General features: G+C 42.6%; 1 protein-coding gene across 4 annotated transcripts in view; it reads right to left on the bottom strand.

Annotated features, from left to right (window-relative positions):
- LOC311245043 (S-adenosylhomocysteine hydrolase-like protein 1) overlaps window positions 1-24,000 on the bottom strand; it is a gene marked incomplete at its 3' end in the record, with an annotated part of 115,803 nt that overhangs the window by 55,906 nt on the left and 35,897 nt on the right. For all 4 annotated transcript variants that reach the window (XM_084334801.1, XM_084334803.1, XM_084334804.1 and 1 more), the window contains exons 4-7: window positions 19,095-19,232; window positions 18,231-18,331; window positions 15,573-15,675; window positions 13,679-13,773 (exon numbers count right to left, since the gene is read on the bottom strand). In XM_084334801.1, coding sequence (XP_084190927.1) covers window positions 13,679-13,773; window positions 15,573-15,675; window positions 18,231-18,331; window positions 19,095-19,232 — 437 coding nt within the window. The remainder of the gene's footprint in view (window positions 1-13,678; window positions 13,774-15,572; window positions 15,676-18,230; window positions 18,332-19,094; window positions 19,233-24,000) is intronic.

The following is a 24,000-nucleotide window of genomic DNA, read 5'->3' as shown; positions in this document are numbered from 1 at the left end:
TTATAACAACCTCCATCACTCCACCCCATCATCATCAACATCAGCTCATCATCATCATCATCATCATCATCATCATCATCATCATCATCATCATCATCATCATCATCATCATCATCAGCAATGACTTGTATTAGATTCGATTAGATTCAAATGTATTGTCATCATACAGCACAAGTGCAGTACAACGAAAATAAGTTTGGCACCCAACCGGAGTGCAAATGTAACAGTAAAGTGCAATAGTAATATACAATGTAGTTGTAGTATTAATATGTATAGTGATACAGGTATAAATACACTATGGTAGTAAGTCTTACTGGCCAGCAGTGTAACTAGTAAGAGTAGGTAAGGAATGTACAGATAGATATAGTATCTACAGATATGCAAAAAGGATTATATGCAGGTATGTACAGACAGATGTGGATATATATATATACAGTAAGATATATACAGTATAAATATGGTATATACAGCTTTATAGTTAGTTATACTATGGGGGGGCGACAGTGGTTCGGGAGGTAGAGCAGGTTCCCGGTTCGATTCCCGCTCCTCCTGGGCAGCATTTCGAAGTGTCCTTGAGCAAGACACTTAACCTGTAACTGCTCCCGATGAGCAGGTTGGCACCTTGCATGGTTGCCTCTGCCATCGGTGTGTGAATGTGTGAGTGAATGGGTAAAATGTGAGGAACAAATTGTAAAGCGCTTTGGATAAAAACTGCTATATAAATGCAGCCATTTACCATTTACAGTATACAGCTAAGAAGCCTGTATGGCAGATAACTAGTGAGTTGTTTTTGTGTACATCACAACATCACATCACCTTGCATCACATCACATCACATCACATTAGGGGTGTAACGGTACACAGAAGCCACGGTTCGGTACGTACCTCGGTATTGGGGTCACGGTTCGGTACGAGTTCGGTACAACAGAAAAAAAATATTTATAATTATTATTATATATTTATAATAATTATTATAATTATACCCCACTGATTGTGGCAGCTATAGGCCCCTAAGTCTCCTCGGAGCCGACCTCAAGCTATATGCCAAGGTTCAAAGACATATGACATCCCTGGTTCACCCTGGTCAAACTGGCTTTATAAGAGGCCGCCTGTAACGTTCTGGGTTGCTGTCCTCTCCCAGGAGTGGAAACCCTACTGCCATTCTGGAGTACTTCACCCTGTTCTCTGTCATAGCACTGATTGACTGTCACCTGTGGTTTGTTGTCACTAATTACTGCGTGTGGTTTGCTGGGAGTTTGCCTTTATAGTAATCCCTTGTTTCTCTGTCTGTTGTCGGATCTTCAACAGAACTACTGCGAGCAGTCGGCCACGGACAAGTAGTGGGACCTCTTGTCTTTGCTGTTTTTATTTAGTTTATCTTTTCCTTCTTTACCCTCCGTTGTAGCCTGGCTACTTATTCGTTATCGTTACAGTATCTTGCTCTAGTGATTCTGATAATAAAAGAACACGTATGTTTGAGAAGAGCAACCACATCTCTGTCTCCTTATTACCTTCTACTATTGGACTCAACTCCTACCTTGAATCATAACACGCCTAGCTACCGACAACATCAGATGGTTACTTCACGTAATTGATGCCAGCAAGGATGTCGTGACCCCTACAGCTGTCATGTCTTTGGACGCAATGAAGGCCTTTGACAGATTGGAGTGGTCTTATTTATGGGCAGTTCTTAGAAGGATGGGGTTAGGTGAAGGGTTCATTCATATGATCAAAGTTCTCTATACAGAGCCATCAGCTATGATCTTGACAGGGAAGTTCTGCTCGCCACTCTTTTCTGTCTCACGGTCTTCTAGGCAGGGTTGTCCTCTTAGTCCAGGACTGTTCGCCTTATCTCTCGAACCTCTAGCTCAATACATAAGACAGTCCCAGACTATACTTCCTGTTTCAATTCAGGGCACACATCACCATATCAGCTTATACGCAGATGATGTACTTTTATTTATGCAGAACCCCGCTATCTCTCTACCTCATCTTCTCAGCGTAATAGATGATTTGGCAGTCTATCTGGTTTTAAGATCAACTGGCCAAAATCCGCCTTTCTACCACTTAATGAGGCTGCAAAGTCTACCACCCTTCCTGCAAATATACTCATGGTGGAGAATTTTAAATGTCTTGGGATTGAAATATTTCCTACTATTAACCAGACGGTAAGATATAATTACTCCAGCTTAGGTGACAAGATTACAAATGACTTCAACAGATGGTCAAAATAAAAAATTCTCATTACAAGCCCGCGCGTCAATAATTAAAATTTATATTTTGCCTAGAGTTAACTTTGTCAGCTCCATGCTCCCTGGTTACTGGCAGAAACTGCACTCAGCTTCATACATATTCGTTTGGAACAACAAACGTCCACGTTTAAAGAGATCCACTGCCCAGAGGAGGAGACTTGACGGGGGTTTAGCGTTTCCAGACCTCAAATATAATTTTCAAGCTTTTTCTTTGAGACCGTTGATTACTTGGTTTGACTCACAGGCAGCCGTATGATGGCGACCATTGGAGGAGAAGTAGTATCCATGTATAGACTTCAGGATGTTGTGTATACCAACATTTCGATTAAGCAATGCAATTTACGATTTGGCCCTCTTATCACACATGTGATCCAGACCAGGGGCGGATTTAGGATTGTAGGAGATCCGGGGCTTAGCCCAGATAGGTGCCATTTTTTTTTTTTTTTTTTTTTTTTTGGCAGGCAAGGGGTGGTTTGGAGGGGGGCACGACCCCCTCCACGGCAGATTTTTTTTTGAATTTAATGAACCTGTACGTGCAATTTCCTGCAATATAGAGCCTTCAATCTTGACCAATAAAGCTGCTCTTTTCACTATAAAACTCAGTTAACCATAACGTAGTTATGGTTCGATTTATATATTGGGGGGGGGGATATATCATATTTTTCATATGATCAAAAAGTGGTGGAGCAAGAGCATACCTTTGCTCCCCCAAGTTCAATAGTGGGAGAGCAGAGATGCTCCGAATGCTCTTATGGCCAGGCGTCTATGATTCACTGATACAAAGTAAAATAGTGCAGTGCAATAAAATAGTTAGTAAAATAGAATAAAATAATGCAATAGTGCATTGCAATAAAATAGTTATCATCGTATTTTTTCGGGAGGCCGGTAAGGAGTGCATTACAGTACTAGAGTTGGCTTGAGATAAAGGCATGGATCTGGTTTTCAGCGTCCTTTTGATTTATAAATGGCCGTACTTTAGCTATGTTTCTAAGGTGGAAGAATTAAGTTTTTGTCAACTTGTTGATTGTGATTTAAAGCTTAGGTCTGAGTCTACCATAAGACTTAACTCACTCAAATAGTTAGCAGCTGGATAGACCACAGATGGAAATTAGCTTCTGCTAAATCTGGTGCAAACATATTTTCATGTAACAATGATGAATTGTCATAAAAAAATAAAAATTATAATTTTTTTCTTTTTTTTTTAAATAGATTCGGGGCTTTTCAGAAAACATTCAGGGCTTGAGCCCAAGTAGCCACCCCCTAGCCCCGCCCCTGATCCAGACATGGCGTGACACCCAGAAATTGTGTACTAACCATCATCGATGGCATACACGCTCTCCTCTATTTAATAACAGTCTACTTCTTATTGGACAACAGCCTATTCGATTTCCTAGGTGGGAGAAGAAAGGCATTCACACACTGGAGGATATCTTCGATAACAACTCTGGTCTCCACTCTTTCCAGGATCTATCCAACGGGTACGATCTCCCCGGAACCTCCTTTTTCTTTTATTTACAAATGAGGGCAGCACTGAAGGCACATGGGGTTCCGTGGGACAAACCACTGGAGCATCACCAATTTCACAAGCGAACGAGTGTTTATGTCTTCATGATTTTTTTTTTTTTTTACTTGGTATTTTGTATTTTGTATTATTAGTCTTGATCTATAAGTAATAAGTATTTATTATTTCTTATTGTCTTATCATTATTATTATTATTATTATTATTATTATTATTATTATTATTATTATTATTATTATTATTATTATTATTATTATTATTATTATTATTATTATTATTATTATTATTATTATTATTATTATTATTATTATTATTATTATTATTATTATTATTATTATTATTATTATTATTATTGTTGTTGTGTTATTGTTGATGTTGTGTTATTGTTGATGTTGTGTTGTTGTTTGTTGAAATTGAAAATAAAAAAATTTGATCACAAAAAAAAGTATTATTATAATTATTATTATTAAATTCTGTGTTCAGGCATCCACTGAGTAAATTAATTGCCTACTGCCCTCTTAACACTATAGGGACCAGCCACGAGTTAACTCGTGTTTCGGTGCCATGCGTTGTGGACCAGAGCCACGAGTTAACTCGTGGCAAGTTGTTATTGTTTTATTCCATATTAATAATGCTATTAACGTCCGCAATCGACTTGCAGGACCTACCCGCATATTTGATTTTCGAAACATGCAATACCGGCCAGATCCGCTTAGGGGCGCCATCGCTCCACTGCAGTATCATTGAGGGCGATTGGAATTTTTTTGTTACTGTCTGTGGGCGTTTCATATGAGCCTCGGTCCCAGCGGAACATACTCCATCTTTGATCCCGTTACCGAACGCAGATTTCAGCCTGGAATAATGGGATTTATGATCAACCAATGGAAATATCGATCTACCAGATTCCGATGACTAATGACGAAATGCTGCCGGCAATCACATGGGCTGACGGTAGAATACTATTCCCCCAAATTACAGCTGGATTGGACATCGTTTTAAAACGCAACGTGATCGATCAGTGAAAATGGCTATGTGAACGCACACTGTATTGCTAATCAATAATAGTAATCGGCGTTCCCCGCCGCCCCCATTTCATCCATAGATGCTCTGTAATAGTCCGGATGCTACGCAGTTTGTTTTATTTCATTCGTATATATACAGCAGAAATGGCGTTTGATATAACGTGACTAGCATTTAGCCTATTATCTAGCTCCCCAGAAAAAAGACTAGGCGAAAACTGCGATAAACCTTATATTAACGCCGCTATAAAATGACAACCAACCGATGGATTTTTATTTTCTTTAAGCCATTATGAAGGCACGGTTTATGCACTCAAGTGACAATGAGAATGGACAGATAGCAATAATATAAAGTATATATATAGCTGTTAGAAAGTACATCGGTTTGTTGACAACGCTCGGTCCTCTGGCCTATAAATCGGCGGGACGCTGGTCGTCAATGTGTTAACAACTTCAGTTTCACTTGTAGAGAGATTTTAACTTAACGTGAAGGCTGAAGAAGACTAGAGAACAGATGACATGTTACACAACAATGGCAGAGGATTTATCAATATTTTGGATTTAAACACAGTAGCAGCAACTGGAGAGGAGCTCAGATGATCAGTCCAGAAAAGTATGTAGTGCTTCTTTTTTTTCTCCGATCAGCTGTGCCTGTGAGAGAAAGTTCGCGGGAGAGAGAAGCATGTGTGTTTGCGTGTGTGTGTGTGTGTCTTTCCATTGGTTAACATCATTGGGCGAACAAGAAAACTAAAGAAAACTGTAAAATTGTAATGACCCTGCTGTGTTACAATAAACATATGTGGTTTTGTTTTAGGGACACCTATAGGCTGTACTAGAGTCTAGACTAGTAAATGGGAGGAGAAACGGCCCAGTGCAGAGTGTCAGGGCGCGTTGTTAATTTGTTCTGTAGTGTCCACTTGTCATCGATCGTGCCTTTCTTTACAAGCTTCAATGTTTTATTCATCATCTACATTTGGCAATACAAGCTTAATATTCAACGTTAAAGATCAATGTAAGCAGGGGCGGCTACGTGGCGTAGTGGGCAAGGCGCTCGCCACGAAATCTGGAGACGCTGGGCTTGCCTGTTCGAGCCCAGCGCTCCACATTTGCTTTCAGTTTAGCTGGTCGTTCATACTAATACACATTGGCCATATTAGGGGGTGGGAAACTGATGGGTGGGGATCGGGTGTTGTGGACAGCGACTCCTACAGGTCGGTTGGTGCGCCTGCGCAGTAGAATCAGGAAGTGTCGGGGGCAGCGTGAGCCTCCCACGCGTTACTCCTTGCCACTGAGAGATCGAGCTGCGCAGGTGAAAAGATGCGACTGCTGTTACCTCAAGTACCGGAGGGGACTTGTGCTATGTATGACTTAGTCCACATTGCAGCCGGCTTGTGGGAGGCAAGAAACAGCGTTCGTGACAGGGGAGGGTTGAATTGGATGATACGAAATTGGGATGGGAGAAAAATATAGAAAATGGGAGAAAAAGTGGATAAAAAAAAAAGATCAATGTAAGCCAGTGTAAAGTAAAGTAAAGATATTGAGCATAGATTTGTAAAATGTGCAACCCTAGTTTCACCTAGTGGTATGAGACGTATTCTTCGTATGGCTGCCCGTACCGCACCGTGACGCCCGTACCCTAAATTCGTGGGACGAATACACGTACCGTTACACCCCTACATCACATCACATCACATCACCTCACATCACCTCACATCACCTCACATCACATCATAACATCACATCACATCACATCATCACATCACATCACATCACATCATCACAGCACATAACATCACATGGGGTGTAAAGTACTTGAGTAATTGTACTTCGTTACAATACTTAAGTATTGTTTTGGGGGATTTGTACTTTACTCAAGTATTATTAGGTTTGTATACTTTGTACTTTTACTCCATTACATTTCAGAGAAAAAAAACATAATTTTTACTCCTTACATTTAAAATGCAGACCTACAAAGTACAAAGTACAAATCTCACAGGTCCAACCATTTTAATTAGTATATTTTAATTGTTTATCTGGCCGAACTAACATTAACGTTATTAATCCTGCGACCGCAGGTAAACAGCCAATCAAATCCCCATCAATGGAAAATGAACCCGCCCATACCCATGCTGATTGGTCCTTGTGCAACACTAGAAAGCGGGGATCTTTGATTAAACACCTGCTATCAGAAGAATAGACAGTCAGATCCGCATTATGCTGTGGTTAATATTGTGATATTATTCAGGGTACTCCAGTATTCTGTCTTTAATATTGTGATATTATTCAGGGTACTCCAGTATTCTGTCTTTAATATTGTGATATTATTCAGGGTACTCCAGTATTCTGCCTTTAATATTGTGATATTATTCAGGATAATCCAGTATGCTGTGGTTAATATTGTGATATTATTCAGGATGCACCATTCTATTTTTAATATTGTGATATTATTCATGCTGTGATGTGAATGCCGTCCATGTTAGTTTACCTTCAATGGAGAAGTGCATTAAATAATTTTAATGCAAAAAAAGTGTCCTCTGTTCTTTCATTTCAGCATTGTCTATCGCAGAACACATTCCATTGTGGGCAGAGTGTATGCTTGGTTTCATTCCAGCCTTGCCTAAACACCAGCTAAACATTGGCTCACCTCTTCAACTAACTCACCTGGTGCAATGTATAGTTAAAATGAAAACTTGGCCCACGATGGAATGAGTTTGAGACCTGGGCCCTCATTCATCAACGTGTCTTACGCACAGATATGTGCTTAACCTGTGCGTACGACCATTTCTAAGCAAAGAGTGGGATTCATCAATTTCAACTTGAACTTGACTTCGTGCTTATGTGTACGCACAGCTCTGAGCACACTTAGCTGACGCCCAGTGGTAGAATATCGTTACTACGCACAAGCGCTCCTCAAGTTCAAGTTCAAGTTTCAAGTTTCTTTAATAGTTGTCATACAGAAGTACAGAATACTTTTGTACAAAATGCTTCTTACTGTTGCGCTCCAGAGACTGTGCATGACAAGATAAGTATGAAATAAAGATATAGTAAAAATTAGAAGTAAAAAAAAGAGGTCACAGTGTTCAGTTTAGACATATGTACAATGTTCGTAGACGTAGTTTCCATACAATATACAATACTGTGCAGTGTACTAATATACAATACTATATAGTGCAAGGCATAATGGACGAGGTGCAGTTTAGGTACAATTCACAGTAGGTGTACGAGTTGTAGTGCAAATCCTTTATCAATAAATATAAAGTGTAAGTGTGTTTGTGTGATCTAAAGTGTGGAGAGTGGGTGCTGCAGTGTGTTGTTTGTTTGAGTGAGTGTGTGCGTGTGGGTGTGTGTGCTGTGTGCATTTGATGGTTGTTGCATAGTGATTATTGTTCGTTTAGCGATTATTGTTCGTTTAGCAGCCTGATGGCCTGGGGATAGAAGCTCCTTCTGAGTCTTTCTGTGCTCGCCATAAGACTCCGGTATCGCTTGCCTGACGGCAGCAGTTCAAAGAGGCAGTTGTTCGGGTGGCTCGAGTCCTTAATAATTCTCTTAGCCTTCCCCTTGCACCGCTTGTTGTAAATGTTCTGGAGGGTGGGAAGCCCCCCTCTAATTGTGCGTTCGGCTGAACGTGTCACTCTTTGTAGTCTGCTACGGTCTTGTGCAGTGCTATTCCCAAACCAGGAGGTGATGTTGCCGGTCAGGATGCTCTCTATTGTACATGAGTAGAAGTTCCTAAGGATCTTCTGACTGACTTGGAACTTCCTTAGGCGCCTGAGGAAGTAGAGGCGTTGTCGTGCCTTCTTCACAACACTGTCAATGTGTGTGGTCCATGTCAAGTCCTCGGATATGTGGGCTCCGAGGTACTTGAAACTGTTCACTCTCTCAACTGGTGCCCCGTCGATGCTGAGGGGGCTGTAGTCCTTGACCCCCGACCTCCTGAAGTCCACAATCATCTCTTTTGTTTTGCTGACGTTCAGGGAGAGGCAGTTCTCCTGACACCACTGTGACAGGTTCTCTACCTCTTCCAGGTAGGCCCTTTCGTCGTTGGCAGAGATCAGGCCCACCACTACTGTGTCATCAGCAAATTTGATGATGGTGTTGTTGTTCCGCTGTGCTACGCAGTCATGTGTGTACAGGGAGTAGAGGAGGGGGCTCAGAACACAGCCCTGGGGGGCCCCTATGTTGAGCGTGATGGATGAGGAGGTGCAGTTGCCGGCTCTTACCACCTGGGGTCTGCCCGTCAGGAAGTCCAGGACCCACTGGCACAGGTCATAGTTCAAGCCCAGGTCCCTGAGCTTGGCTATGAGTTTGGAGGGGACTATGGTATTGAATGCTGAGCTGTAGTCGATGAACAGCATTCTCACATAGTTCCCCTGCCTCTTGTCCAGATGTGATGCTGCTGTGTGCAGCACATGGGCTATGGCGTCCTCCGTGGACCTGTTGGGGCGATATGCAAATTGCAGAGGGTCCAGGTTGATGGGGAGGGAGGAACAGATGTAGCCCTTCACTAGCTTCTCAAAGCACTTCATGGCTATGGAGGTGAGGGCTACAGGGCGGTAGTCGTTGAGGCAAGCGGGCGTAGATTTTTTGGGTACAGGGATGATGGTGGACTTCTTCAGACAGGTGGGGATGACGGCCTGTTCCAAGGACAGGTTGAAGATGTCAGTGAATACCGGGGCCAGTTGGTCGGCACAGACTTTTAGGACGCGGCCGGGGATGCCGTCCGGTCCTGCTGCCTTCCTGATATCCACTTTTTTAAAGATCCGTCTCACCTCATGCTCTGTTACCCTGAACACTGAGTCTCCATCAGCAGACCCCCCCCCCCCCATTGCCGTGGTTTGTAGGCTGGTGTTGTTATTCACAGCCTCAAACCTCGCATAGAAGGAGTTGAGATCATTTGCTAAGGAGATGTCACTGTTCAGTTTGAGGGGGGTTCCTTTGTAGTCTGTCATTGTTCTGAGGCCCTGCCACATGCCTCTAGAGTCAGCCTGTTCAAACTGAAGTTCAACTTTATCCCTGTAACGCCGTTTTGCCTCTATTACTGCTCTCCTGACGTTGTATCTTGCCATCTTGTGTTCTTCCATGTTGCCTGTCACCAGCCCGGTGTTGTATGCTGTTGTGCGCACTTTCAGAGCCTCACGGACGGATTTGTCTACCCAGGGCTTTTGATTTGGGTAGATATTAATTTTGGTGGTGGGGATTATTACTTCTACCTGAGTACAGACATAGTCAATCACCGTTTCGGTGTATTCGTTAATATTGGCTGTGTTATCACGGAATACACTCCATTCTGTGCTTCCCAGCACTGCTTGGAGTGACTCCACTGACGTCACGGCCCAACGCTTAACCTCTCGCGAGACCACCGGCGTTCGCTTGAGACTCTGTTTATACTTAGGCAAAAGAAAAATTGCGGCGTGATCGCTTTTACCGAATGGACTAAGAGCCTGTGACTTGTACCCATTCTTAAATTGCGAGTATACATGGTCTAATATGTTCTCGCCTCTGGTGGGACAGGTCACATGCTGATAGAAATTCGGCAGCACCGTTTTAAGACGCGCGCTGTTGAAATCCCCCAAGACCAAAATGGCCGCGTCAACATTAGCTGCTTGGAGTTTGTTTACCTCGTCGTGAAGTTTTGAAAGTGCGACCCCAGTGTTCGCGTGTGGTGGAATGTACACTCCGATGAGGATGATGGACGTTAACTCTCTTGGGAGGAAGAAGGGTCGACATTTTATCGTGATAAACTCCAGGTCTGGGGAGCAGTGGTTAGACATTTCCTTTGTGTTGCCTAAATCGCACCACTCCTTGTTTATCATGAAGGCAATGCCGCCTCCTTTCTTCTTTAGTGACTCTAATGCCGTCCGGTCTTTGCGGAGAACGAAGAAATGGTCTGCCGGTTCTATTGCATGATTCGGGACATCTGGACTCAGCCAAGTTTCTGTGAAACAGAGGACGTTACAATCCCGAATGTCCCTCTGGAATTGGATCCTTGCTCTGATGTCGTCCAATTTGTTTCCTATCGATTGCACATTGGCCAACAATATGCTGGGCAATGTGGTTCTGTGTCGTTTGGACCTCAGTCTGTTCCGGACCCCGGCTCTCTTTCCTCGTCTTCGCGGCGGCTTCTGGTGGTCTTGTCCATGGCCGGCATAACAAAGGATCTCGGCGGGCCATTTCTGCTGTTCAGCGATCCGATCCAGAGAGCAATCCAAACGGTAAGTTTTTCTTAATCCAATGTCAATGATTGACTGACGGTCATACACATATAATGCACCAACAGTTGGTGCAAATAAAACTCCTAATACTATAAAAATTAACAAAATAAAGCACAGTCTCGTCGGAGCGATCAGAAAGGCAGCCATCAGAGCAGCGCCAGTGTGTTCAGTACATGCATTCGTTCCAACGCGGAAATAAAGACACTGGCGCGTGTTCTGTATGACCCCCGTAATTCATTATAGTTCATTGTGAAATAGCGATATTAGTGTAATTATTGTCAAACCCTAAATAGCATGTGGAATAGGTCTTTCTCTCCGAATGAATGCAGGTTTATATATATAGCGTTATGGGGTGCACTGACTGCGCTCGCAGGAACTGTTTTCAGAGATAGCATCAGATAGGGATGAATGAGGGGCAGTCTAATTGCAGAGAGAACATAATATTAACTAGAGTCCACTACCCGAGACACCTCCTTCATTTGTACCGCAATTTGGGACCCAAATTGGAGCTATGAGCTTAAAAGCTTTTCCGTGCTTATTTGAGAAGGTCCAGCTGCAGAGCCGGAGAGACAGACAGCAGAGAGACAGACAGACAGACAGATAGACACTGTTCCACAGTGTGTGTGTGTGACCACTAGTCTCCTAGTAGAGACCCCCCCCCCCCTCTGGACCACCTCCCAGTAGAGAACCCCCCCCCCCCCCCCCCTCTGGACCACCTCCTAGTAGAGACAAGTTTTCTGAAATTTATGTTTATATATGCAAATGAGGCACTTCCCCATTAAATATGTGGACATTTATGGATGCAATAAGGCAAAATGAAGTAAAATGAACAACGAAATGTGTGTTATTGACGTTTTATTGTCACTAGTTTCATAGAAGACATGTTTAGGAAGCAAAATATAACAAAATCTCAAAATTAACAAAAAAGTATATTTGCCTATTCACCTGCAGTGTATCGCCTTAATCCTCATCTTCGTCTTCTTCCTAGAGAAGTCTCTACTAGGAGGTGGTCCAGAGGGGGGGGGGGGGGCTGAGTCTCTGCTATTAGACTAGTAGTCACACACACGCACGCACACACACACACACACACACACACACACACACACACACACACACACACACACACACACACACACACACACACACACACACACACACACACACACACACACACACACACACACACACACACACACACACACACACACTGTGGAACAGTGTCTGTCTGTCTGTCTGTCTGTCGCTCTGCTGTCTGTCTCTCTGCTGTCTCTCTCAAAATAGTATAAGTGCTATCTTGGCCCTGAGAGTTGCTCTCCGGCTCTGCAGCTGGACCCTCCTGAAATCAGCACGAAAAAAGCTATAAGCTTATAAAACGATTTAATATGCTAAACTTCGTTTTAAATTCCTTAATTCACTTTTGTTTATTTCATAAAGATTTTCCCGACATAATGCTACCTGCCCCGACCAGATCCGTGACTCTGTTGCGATACAGATGAATTATCTACTCAGAATAGTATTATAAAGTGGCTATCTTTTATGCTGTAGATCACTGCTGGTATGTGCGTGCAGAACCTTTATTTCAGCGGGGACTGTAGTATTTATTTGACGTTACTGTACAATATATGTGTATTAAAAGACGGAGCTGTCTTTTATTGTATTATAATAATTATTAATATTAAAAATAAATTAAGAAAGGCATTCTTATTCCAGCATGCATTAATGACACTAACGGGCAATGGCAAAACAGTGGTTAATGGTCTTTATTAGTGTTTGCGGTGTCCAGGCAGCAATGGTCTTTTAGGAAGTTAATAGATATAATATCCGACAGTGTACAACACCCTCGGTTTAGTCCATTCTTCCACATTTCATGGGGGTGTCCATTACCGTATATGGTTAATCGGGGCGGTTTTGGTATGCAAATACGTGAAAGTGTGCACGAGCCTCGGCGCAGGGCCAAGGTGAGATTCATCATGACAGGTGTGCGTAGAACCTGCGTACGCACGTGTGGTGAATCCCGTTTTTTCTGTGCGTGCACTGATTCTACATTCTGTGCTTACGTGTGGAAATAGAACATTTTCTACGCCACGTTGATGAATGAGGGCCCTGGTCTATCCCTTTCAAAAAAAATGTTTACTTTAACTTTTTAGTACTTAAGTACATTTAAAAGTAGGACTTTTTTACTTTTACTCAAGTGTGTTTTTAGCCAGATACTTTGACTTTTACTTGAGTTCGATTTTGAGACGGTACCCATACTTTCACTTAAGTATAATTTCTGGGTACTTTTTACACCCCAACATCACATCACATCACATCACATCATCACATCACTTCATCACATCACATCACATCACATCATCACATCTCATCACATCACATCACATCACATCATCACATCACTTCATCACAGCACATCACTTCATCACATCACATCATCACATCACAGCACATCATCACATCACAGCACATCATCACATCATCACATCACATCACCACATCACATCACATCATCACATCACATCAGCACAGCATCACATCACATCATCACATCACAGCACATTACATCACATCATATCATCACAGCACATTACATCACATCATATCACATCACATTACATCACATCACAGCACATAACATCACAGCACGCACAGTTGCACAGCACATCACATCACAGTACCATGTTGGGCTGCCAGGCCTCCCGGTTGACACAGCGGTCGATACACCACCAGAAATCATCCTCCGACTCGCCCTTCCATGCAAACACTGAGATCCCTGATAAGGAGTGAGAAATCATCAATGGTGAAAGTAAGCAATTAAGTAAAGTAAACATTTATTTACACTGTACCTCTCAATAGAATTAAGTAAAGTAAACGTTTATTTACAGTTTACCTTTCCATACAATTAAGTAAAATAAATATTTATTTACACTGTACCTTTCAATACAATTAAGTAAAGTAAACCTTTATTTACACTACTGTACCTTTCAATATAATGAAGTAACAAAGTGCTTCACAAACTCTAACATCAAAATAGAAACATTAGAGAGAGAAATAAAAGCAATTGCACAATGACAAATACTAGTCACTACAAACGAAATAAAAGATATAATGATCTATTTAGGGCTGTCCCCGACTAAGGATTTGTATAGTCGACTTTGATAGGCCAATTATATATATTTTTTATCATTCCATTTGGGCTGTGGGGGGGTGCTTAATGTCTGAAGGAGTCGACTGGAGGCTTCTTGTCCTCTGCAAAAGCATGCAATTGGTCCACTGATGGATACATCTTGATATTTAGTCTAGTCTAGTGTGTTCATTAGATGGGTGAAATCCTCTTTCAGTGCCTCTGTGCCCGTTTCTTAGGCAGTTAGCCTCTCTGGTATACGCGCCATTAGCGTTAGCCATGCTTTTAGGCCTCTTTGCTTTTGGAAAGAATGATACAAAATATATTATAATAATAATAATAAAAGAACAATTAAAAAAAAAATTGCATTCAACTAAGAGGTTGGCAGTCGACTACGGCTCCTTTCGATCGATTAGTCAACTATTCAACTAATCGGGGTCAGCCCTAGATCTTTAAAAAAAAAATTTATCTACTTTTTTCTTCCATTTTCTATTTTTATCCCATCCCAATTTCGTATTGTCCAATTCTACCCTCCCCTGTCTTGAACGCTGTTAGGCCATGCCTCCCACAGGCCGGCTGCAATGTGGACGAAGCCTTGCATCACGTGTCCCCTCTGGTACATGAGGAGGCAGCCGTCGCATCTTTTCACCTGCACAGCGCGATCTCTCAGCGGCGAGGGTCTGCGTGGGAGGGACACGCCGCCCCCGTTGCTTCCTGATTCTGCTGCGCAGGTGCACCAACCGACCTGTAGGAGTCGCTGTCCACAACGTCCGATCCCCACCCACCAGCTTCCCACCCCTAACACTGCCAATTGTGTTAGTATGAACGACCAGCCAAGCTGGTAGCAATGCAGAGATCTGGGCTCGAACCCAGCATCTCCTGCATTAGTGGCGAGCGCCTTGCCCACTGCGCCACTTAGCCGCCTGGGGTCAGCCCTAGATCTATTACAGATTAGCAAACCACACGCAAGTAAAGGGAGGTTTTCTGGAGCGTCTTAAAACGAGTCACTCATTTGATAAGGCGGAGCAGCAATTGCAAAAACACAGTTGCCTTTTGATTTTAGCTCAGGAACCCACCAGGAGGGCCTGGTAGGAGAGACCTTGCATGACTAAGGGCTCAACACCTTGTAGGAATTGACCAATTCCTGGAAAGTGACAGTTAATAGGAGGATCAAGAAAAGAGGGCAGGGCTTGAGAAAGGTAAATTCCGATGTAAAAGCAGTCAAGTACCGTAAGTTGGTTTGGGAGGCTGCCTATTCAAGGCCAATAATGACAAAGTGCCCCTGAGCAAGGGCACCTACTTCCCCAAGCCCCCCCCCCCCAACCAACCAACCTGCTCTGAGGACGGGCATTGAAAATGAGCTAACATGAACAAAAACACTGTAATCCTCATCCAACCCAGTGGACAGTAGCTTGCGATTGGTCATGGTTGTAATAATACACACATACCTCCCTCAGCCAGGGCAGCTGCCACAGCGTTCTGAGTGGAGTAGATGTTACAGGCAGCCCAGCGACACTGAGCCCCCAGAGAACACAGAGTCTCCATCAACACCTGTAACACAAGGAGGCCATCAACACCTGTAACACAAGGAGGCCATCAACACCTGTAACACAAGGAGGCCATCAACACCTGTAACACAAGGAGGCCATCAACACCTGTAACACAAGGAGGCCATCAACACATATAACACAAGGAGGCCATCAACACCTACAACACAAGGACGCCATCAACACCTGTAACACAAGGAGGCCATCAACACATATAACACAAGGAGGCCATCAACACCTACAACACAAGGAGGCCATCAACACATATAACACAAGGAGGCCATCAACACATATAACACAGGGAGGCCATCAACACCTGTAACACAAGGAGGCCATCAACACATATAACACAAGGAGGCCATAAACACCTGTAACACAAGGAGGCCATCAACACATATAACACAAGGAGGCCATCAACACCTACAACACAAGGAGGCCATCAACACATATAACACAAGGAGGCCATCAACACATATAACACAAGGAGGCCATCAACACCTGTAACACAAGGAGGCCACCAACACCTGTAACACAAGGAGGCCATCAACACATATAACACAAGGAGGCCATCAACACATATAATACAAGGAGGCCATCAACACCTGTAACACAAGGAGGCCATCAACACCTGTAACACAAGGAGGCCATCAACACCTGTAACACAAGGAGGCCATCAACACATATAACACAAGGAGGCCATCAACACATATAACACAGTCTCCATCAACACCTGTAACACAAGGAGGCCATCAACACATATAACACAAGGAGGCCATCAACACCTATATCACATGGAGGCCGTTGAACATGTGTGAAGCATCTTTATTATTATTATTATTATTATTATTATTATTATTATTATTATTATTATTATTATTATTATTATTATTATTATTATTATTATTATTATTATTATTATTATTATTATTATTATTATTATTATTATTATTATTATTATTATTATTATTATTATTATTATTATTATTATTATTATTATTATTATTATTATTATTATTATTATTATTATAAGAAATTAGTTTTGGTCCTATCTTGAATGAAAGTAACATTTGATAATCATATTATTTATAATATAAGGAAAGGATAGCAGGGCTAAGTTACATATTTTTATGCTAAGATAAGATAAGATATTCCTTTATTGATCCCCTTGGGGAAATTCTGGTGTCATAGCAGCATGGTGGAGGGGGGATTGGAGGTATGGGCAGGGTAATAGTAGACTATAAATATAGGCAATAAAATTAGATCTGAATATAAAAATATGAGAAAAAATAAATAGTGTAAACAATATAATTAACTCTGAATATAAAAATATGACTAACGTTCTTTTCCGATTGCTTAAGCACGATTTTGAAAACAGGGCCCGATGTTTCAAAACACTACACAATTAGCACAACCACACACACAATTAACAGAACACCTCAGATCCTTTGCTAAATTAAACACTCCTGTAAAAACTATACACTAATTTATAAAAAACACATTTTGTTACCATATGAAACACACGTTTCATATGACTTAATTCTGTTTGAACCAGTTACACACTGCTGTGCTTAACCTAAAACACTTTTAGCAATTCTACTTCTCAGTGATTAGAGTACTGTATCACTGAATCACAACAAAACACCAGTTTTCATGCTACTACAGTAGTGTGCATAACACTGTAAGCTCAGGAAATATCAGACAAACATAAAATACTGTATCCAGTACAGGTTACAATTACAGTAAAACTAAAATAGAAAAAAATTAAATAGAGTACAGCTGGATCTAGCCAGAGAATTTATGGGAAACTGGGACATGTTTTGTTGTGATTTTGTTGACTGATTTTGGTATATGGAGAGAAAATGTATATCTGCATCATTGGTTGTCTTGTGTAGTGTTTGGTCAATGTATTGTATATTTGCACATTCACATACATTCTCTGTGTACTTCACAAAAGTGTGAGGCTGACATTGTGCTTATAGTGGTGCAAGTCTGGGCCCATGTTTTGCTCCTTGAGTGTAAGGTTTTGATAATTGTGTAATACCGGTACTTTTCATTTGAGTGTTTATGCAATCGGGAAAAAAAACTGTAATATCACTAGCTAAAAGACCAAACGAGCTCAGTCTCAAGAGAGATCAATCTCGCCACACGCTCGTTGTTTTTCTTTCTACTTGGACATCTGAGTGTGTTTGCTTGCAGTAACAGAACTCAAAGCCAGATGCATTTTCTCTCAACGCGTGGCCGGATGTTGAAGCCCGCAGGGGAAGCAGCAGAGCCTAAAACGATCAGCGTTCTACCACGCTTCAAGGTGATAATGGATCATTTGGCTGCTCTGGTGATTTCCTGAGCTCATTTAATTGGATGATTAACTGAGAAAAAGACCTCAGTGGTGAAAGACCTGGAGGCTGAGTGGCAGACAGAGAGAGAGCGTGATGCTGCTGATTTGAGGGATTGGTGTGTGTGTGTGTGTGTGTGTGTGTGTGTGTGTGTGTGTGTGTGTGTGTGTGTGTGTGTGTGTGTGTGTGTGTGTGTGTGTGTGTGTGTGTGTGTGTGTGTACTCACTGCGGTCTGAGCAGTGATGTGAGTGCACCCCACCACCTTGGCTCCAGCCAGCGGTTTCTCCCCCTCCGCCCTCTTCCTCAGCACCATCAGTGCTGGCATCTCTGGTTCACACACGTACACAGAGAGATGTATACACCAGACACAGAGATATGTATATCAGACACAGATACACAGAGAGATGTATATCAGACACAGATACACAGAGAGATGTACAGTATATCAGACACAGCTACACAGACAGATGTATATCAGACACAGAGACAGAGATGTATGTCAGACACAGAGACAGAGATGTATATCAGACACAGAGACAGAGATGTATATCAGACACAGAGACAGAGATGTGTCAGATACAGAGATGTATATCAGACACAGAGACACAGATATATGTATATCAGACACAGAGACAGAGAGAGAGATATATGTCAGACACAGAGACAGAGATGTATATCAGACACAGAGACAGAGATGTATATCAGACACAGAGACAGAGATGTATGTCAGACACAGAGACAGAGATGTATATCAGACACAGAGACACAGAGAGAGATCTATATCAGACACAGAGACACAGAGAGATAAATATAGGCAATAGAATTTAATCTGAATATAAAAATGTGAGAAAAATAAACAGTGTAAAGAATAAGGTATTACATTAGATAAGAAAATAAATATAGGCAGTAGATACATTTTTTTGTTTGTTGATGTTACGTATTATCCTCCAGTTTTGAATCTGGTTTGTGATAATGGTGTATTTCCATTGTAAAATGGGACATATGCAGTTATGCACCTTATGATACATTAAATGTACAAAATATTTGTTTACATGGACACATTTGGACACAAATACATCAACTTACTGACCTTGCTGTGCGATTTCTATCTCCCTGCGTCCAAACTCAGCCTGCTTGAGGTTTTTGACACAGAGGTCGGAAAGGCCTTTGGAGGTCCTCTGTTGCTTCTCCCTGGGAGAGATCTCCTCTTCAGAACTGTCACTGTTTGCTGCAGTGAAGAGAGATCAGTCAGACCAGGGGGGGATCAACCTTTTTGGGATCATGAGATCTACTTTGCCCTTTTCCCAGGCTGGAGAGATCTACCGTCGCCAGCCAAGCAGACTCATGACATGTCAGATCCAGGTGATGCCTGATAGGAGGACAAGTATAACTTTCTCCAGAACGGTGTTGTGTTTTTTAAACTCTTTCAGAATAAGTAGATACAAACAAGCCCAAAGAGTATCTAATTGATACGAAATAATAGATACTTATGAGGATATCTGTACTGTATGCGCTCGGCTTAGGTATCATGTACTTTATATATAAATACATGGTTCCCAAAGTTTTCAAGGCGCGACCCCCGAAATAAGTGTTAGAGAGGCTTGGAGGGAGGCTATACAGTTTCACTATTAATCAGGTTTTAATCTGTTTCGGACATCATCCATACATGCATTGAATTGATTAACCTTTGGTTTATACCAGTGACACCTAATGTTCATCATCAGATAACAGTGATTGAACAGATAAATGCATTTTCTCAAATTAATTCATCAAAACGTCAAAGGCTCATTCAATTTCTCAAATCCGTCAAACAGCACATCTCATCAGACATTTTAATCCCAGTTACAATATCACAATAACGTGTGAGTGACAGTGATACAATTCAACAATCCACAGATTCAGATTCCTCGTAATTAATATCCACAGTCCACGCATAAAGACGCTTCAATTTATGCTTGAATGAAACACAATCCGGGCGCTCCGTTAAGCAAATACATCAACAGCGAAGAATATGAAACTAATCAGAGCCAAACGCCCGATAGGTTTCATTCATTAAAAATATCCCAGCGGGATTCACATTTGCAATGCTGCGTGTTATTAAAATAACCACATAGTGTGTCGCAACGCGCGAGCGCCGTATCCGTATAACCAAGGCCAGATTAAGACTTCAGAGGCCCCTGGGCCAGATTCTTGTGGAGGCCCCCCCACACACACATACACGTGCACGCACGCACAGTGGCGTTTTTATATGTCACTTTAAAAAATATATAGAATATTTAGAAGTGGTGGGCTCTGAGGGCCAAGCTAAAAGGACTTTGATCACCCCTGCCCACTTTGACAACCTAGGATGGCTTAGAGTAGACGACAGAGTACAGCAACTTGCAATGGGCCTGGTCTACAAGATACACTACACGACCAAGGTACCCATGTACATGTCAAAATACTTCCTAAAGGTCAGTGAATACCACGATCACAACACCAGAGGGAGCTCCACAAATCATGTTAAACCCAGATTCGGCTCAAACAAGGGACTAAACACGTTTAGCAATTATGCCACATCAATGTGGAACGCCCTACCCAAAGCTGTAAAGGAATGTGAATCACTACCCACTTTCAAAAACACTCTCAAAGAACACCTACGGGAGACTGCAATTCGAAACTAGCCCCTGTAAATGTCCTAACACAACCCCTCCAATGTACAGTAAATGACAAAGTATGGTTTTGTCAATATTCCAATGTACAGTTTTGCTTGTACAGTTGTACAGTGTCCCCCACCCACCCACCCCTCCCACCCACCGAACCACCTCCAATGTACAGTCCCCCCCACCCCCCCAACCCCACCCCACCTACCCAACCTCCTCCAATGTACAGTTTCTACGTCAAATGTATATACTCTCTTTTCTGGACTCTTTTCGTATCACAAACAGTACTGTATTTGCAAATCTGGTATGTCATAAATGTATAGATGTAGCAGTACTGTCTATCTGTATGTCATGTATGTCATATATGTTATGATGAATTGAAAATGGGGGACCCTGATGTAAACAAGACGAAAGTCTTTCTCTGGTCTGCATCCCCTTAACAATTATTGAGCTGTACTGTACTGTACTGTACCCATTCTACAATCTGTTAATAAAGTTTTCAATCAATCAATCAAGAAGAGAAAAGAAACACATCATGTTGGAGACAAGAATATAATATTAGAATAGTAAGCTTACTTTTACGTGAATGTCAATTTAAATTATAATTAGGGGAGGGAGGGGGTTGAAATGTGTTTTTGTCCTGTGTTACTGACTGTGAATGAATGAATTAATGAAAATTGTATTTAACAGATTGCAGAATGGGTACAAATAATACAGTACGGCTCAATACACACAATTGTTAAGGGGATGCAGACCAGAGAAAGACGTTTGTCTTGTTTACATCAGGGTCCCCCATTTTCAATTCATAGTGACATGTATGACATGCACAACATATATGACATCATGACATTTATGGCATAGGGACATACATGACATACAGGTATATAGTAACATTTGTGACATATATGATATGCAAATAATTTACAGTACTGTTACCCATAGATCCTGACAGAGAGTATATACATATGATGGGGAGGGGACTGTACATTAGGAGGGGGTGGGTGGGTGGGAGAGAAATATACATACGGTGGGGAGAGAATATATACATTACATACGGTGGGGAGGGGACTGTCTATTAGGTGGGGGTGGGGCTGTATGTATGTATGTATGTATGTATGTATGTATGTATGTATGTATGTATGTATGTATGTATGTATGTATGTATGTATGTATGTATGTATGTATGTATGTATGTATGTATGTATGTATGTATGTATGTATGTATGTATGTATGTATGTATGTATAAAAGAAAAAAAATACAATAGAAATATTGACTGACGTTTCTTAGGCGACTCTTTCGAAGTTGGTTAAGGTTAGAGTATGGAATCAGGGCTGGTGTTCTATAGCCCTGCTCTAAGACAAACTCTAACCTTAACCAACTTCGAAAGAGTGCCTAAGCTTAACCGGTGAAAGAAAGAGGCGTCACGATTGGCGCTACCAGAAACGTCAGTGGCCAATCAGAGCGCAGAACGCGAACGCGGACCTGGAAATCCGTTGGTAAAAGTATTCAGGCGTCGGGGCTGGGATGTGGAGATGCAAGTTTTGACTTTTTATTGCTGTTTTTACCTCAAACGGAAAACCTCAAACTCGTATGAAGAGGAGAAAAAATACTCAAGATTAGCCACTTGCAGATGGCAGGGTGTGACGTACTGTATATTTTAGTTGATGAAATATTTTTGTTGACTAAATATTTTAGTTGATGAAATATGTTTTCATTTCAGTGTCACAGTATGACATCGATCTCCAAAATAAGAAAACAAATAAAAATAAAATGTGGGGCCTCTAGTGACGAGGGGCCTCCAAAATTTTTTAAAATAAAAGTAAAAAAAAATAAACAAATATTTGGGGCCTCTAGTGACGAGGGACCTAAAAAAAAAAAAAAAAAAAGTAATAATAAAAAAAAAAAAAAAAAATTGGGGCCTCTAGTGACGAGGGGCCTCCAAAAGGCCTCGAGTGACGAGGGGCCTCCAAATTTTTTTTAAATAAAAGTTTAAAAAATAATAATACTAATTTGGGGCCTCTTGTGACGAGGGGCCTCCAAAAGGCCTCTAGTGACGAGGGGCCTTCAATTTTTTTTTAAATTAAAGTAATCTTTTTTTTTTTTTTTTTTTGAGGCCCCTCATCACTAGAGGCCCACGGGCCGCGGCCCGGACGGCCCGGACGGCCCGGACGGCCCGGTCGTTAATCCGGCCCTGCGTATAACTATGACGTGCATTATTTAGGACAAAGTGTTATGGTTTGTAACCGACCCCAATCGCACAACACAAGACAGGTATGAGAGTAAGCCAAAACAGGGCATTTATTCAATACAAACAAAAAGCGGCACTGTCCCTTTAAGGGAGAACACAAAAACACTGGAAACAAAGAAATAGGGAAAAATGTGGCACTGTGCCTTTAAGAGGCGAGCAGGCTAAGGGGCTAAGGCTAAGGGACAGGGCCAGGGAAAAAAGTCAGGGCAGGAACAGGGGCACTGGAGAGGGGGAACAGGGACAGAGGCCCGGGGAGGCTGGCTGGAGACAGGGACAGAGAACAGGGTTAAGGCCTTGGACAGGGCGAGGGCCAGAGCTGCTTACAGGGATGGCAGGGTTCCGACGGCAGAAGCCTGGCACGGAGATACCCCTCGGAAGCTGCAGACGGGCAGCGCAGAACACCGGGGTCCCAGAGGACCGGGGCGAAGAGACGCATCCTCCCGTGGAACTAGGAAGCGATGCGCGCCGGCTTGACGTCGGAGTGGGAGCGCGCCGGCTTGACGTCTGGAGTGGGAGCGCGCCGGCTTGACGTCTGGAGTGGGAACACCACTTCAGGCCTGGCACGGAGATACCCCTCGGAAGCTGCAGATGGGCAGCACAGAACACCGGGGTCCCAGAGGACCGGGGCGAAGAGACGCATCCTCCCGTGGAATAGGAAGCGATGCGCGCCGGCTTGACCGGCCGGCTGGAGTGGGACCACAGGAAAACCTCCCGTAGAGGATTAGAGAGCGCAGACGGTGTCCCACTCCAGGCAAACGGCGACAGGTGGTGATGGCTGGCACGTCGTCTCACGCCGGAGACGCGGCAGGTGATGGTAACGTCCAGGACTCCATGAACACTGAACACAGATAAAGATACAGAGTCCAGAACACCGAACCAGCATACAGAACGACCCGACCAGGACTGGAGGGGAGGTCGAGGTATTTAAAGCCCTCTGGGGCGCTAATCATAAACTAATGACAGCTGTGAAAGGTAGTCCAAGGGTGGGGGCTGTTGAAGAGCAGAGGAGAGTAAAACATCGCAAGGGTGGGGGCTGTTGAGGAGAGTAGACAGGGAAAGTCCAAAGGTGGGGGCTGGTGAGGTGAGGAGACAGGGAATTAAAGG

This window comes from Notolepis coatsorum (assembly GCF_963971535.1).
Source record: "Notolepis coatsorum genome assembly, chromosome: 18".
Classification (NCBI taxonomy): domain Eukaryota; kingdom Metazoa; phylum Chordata; class Actinopteri; order Aulopiformes; family Paralepididae; genus Notolepis; species Notolepis coatsorum.
The sequence above is the reverse complement of the archived record's forward strand: the minus strand, read 5'-3'. Positions and strand labels throughout refer to the sequence as shown.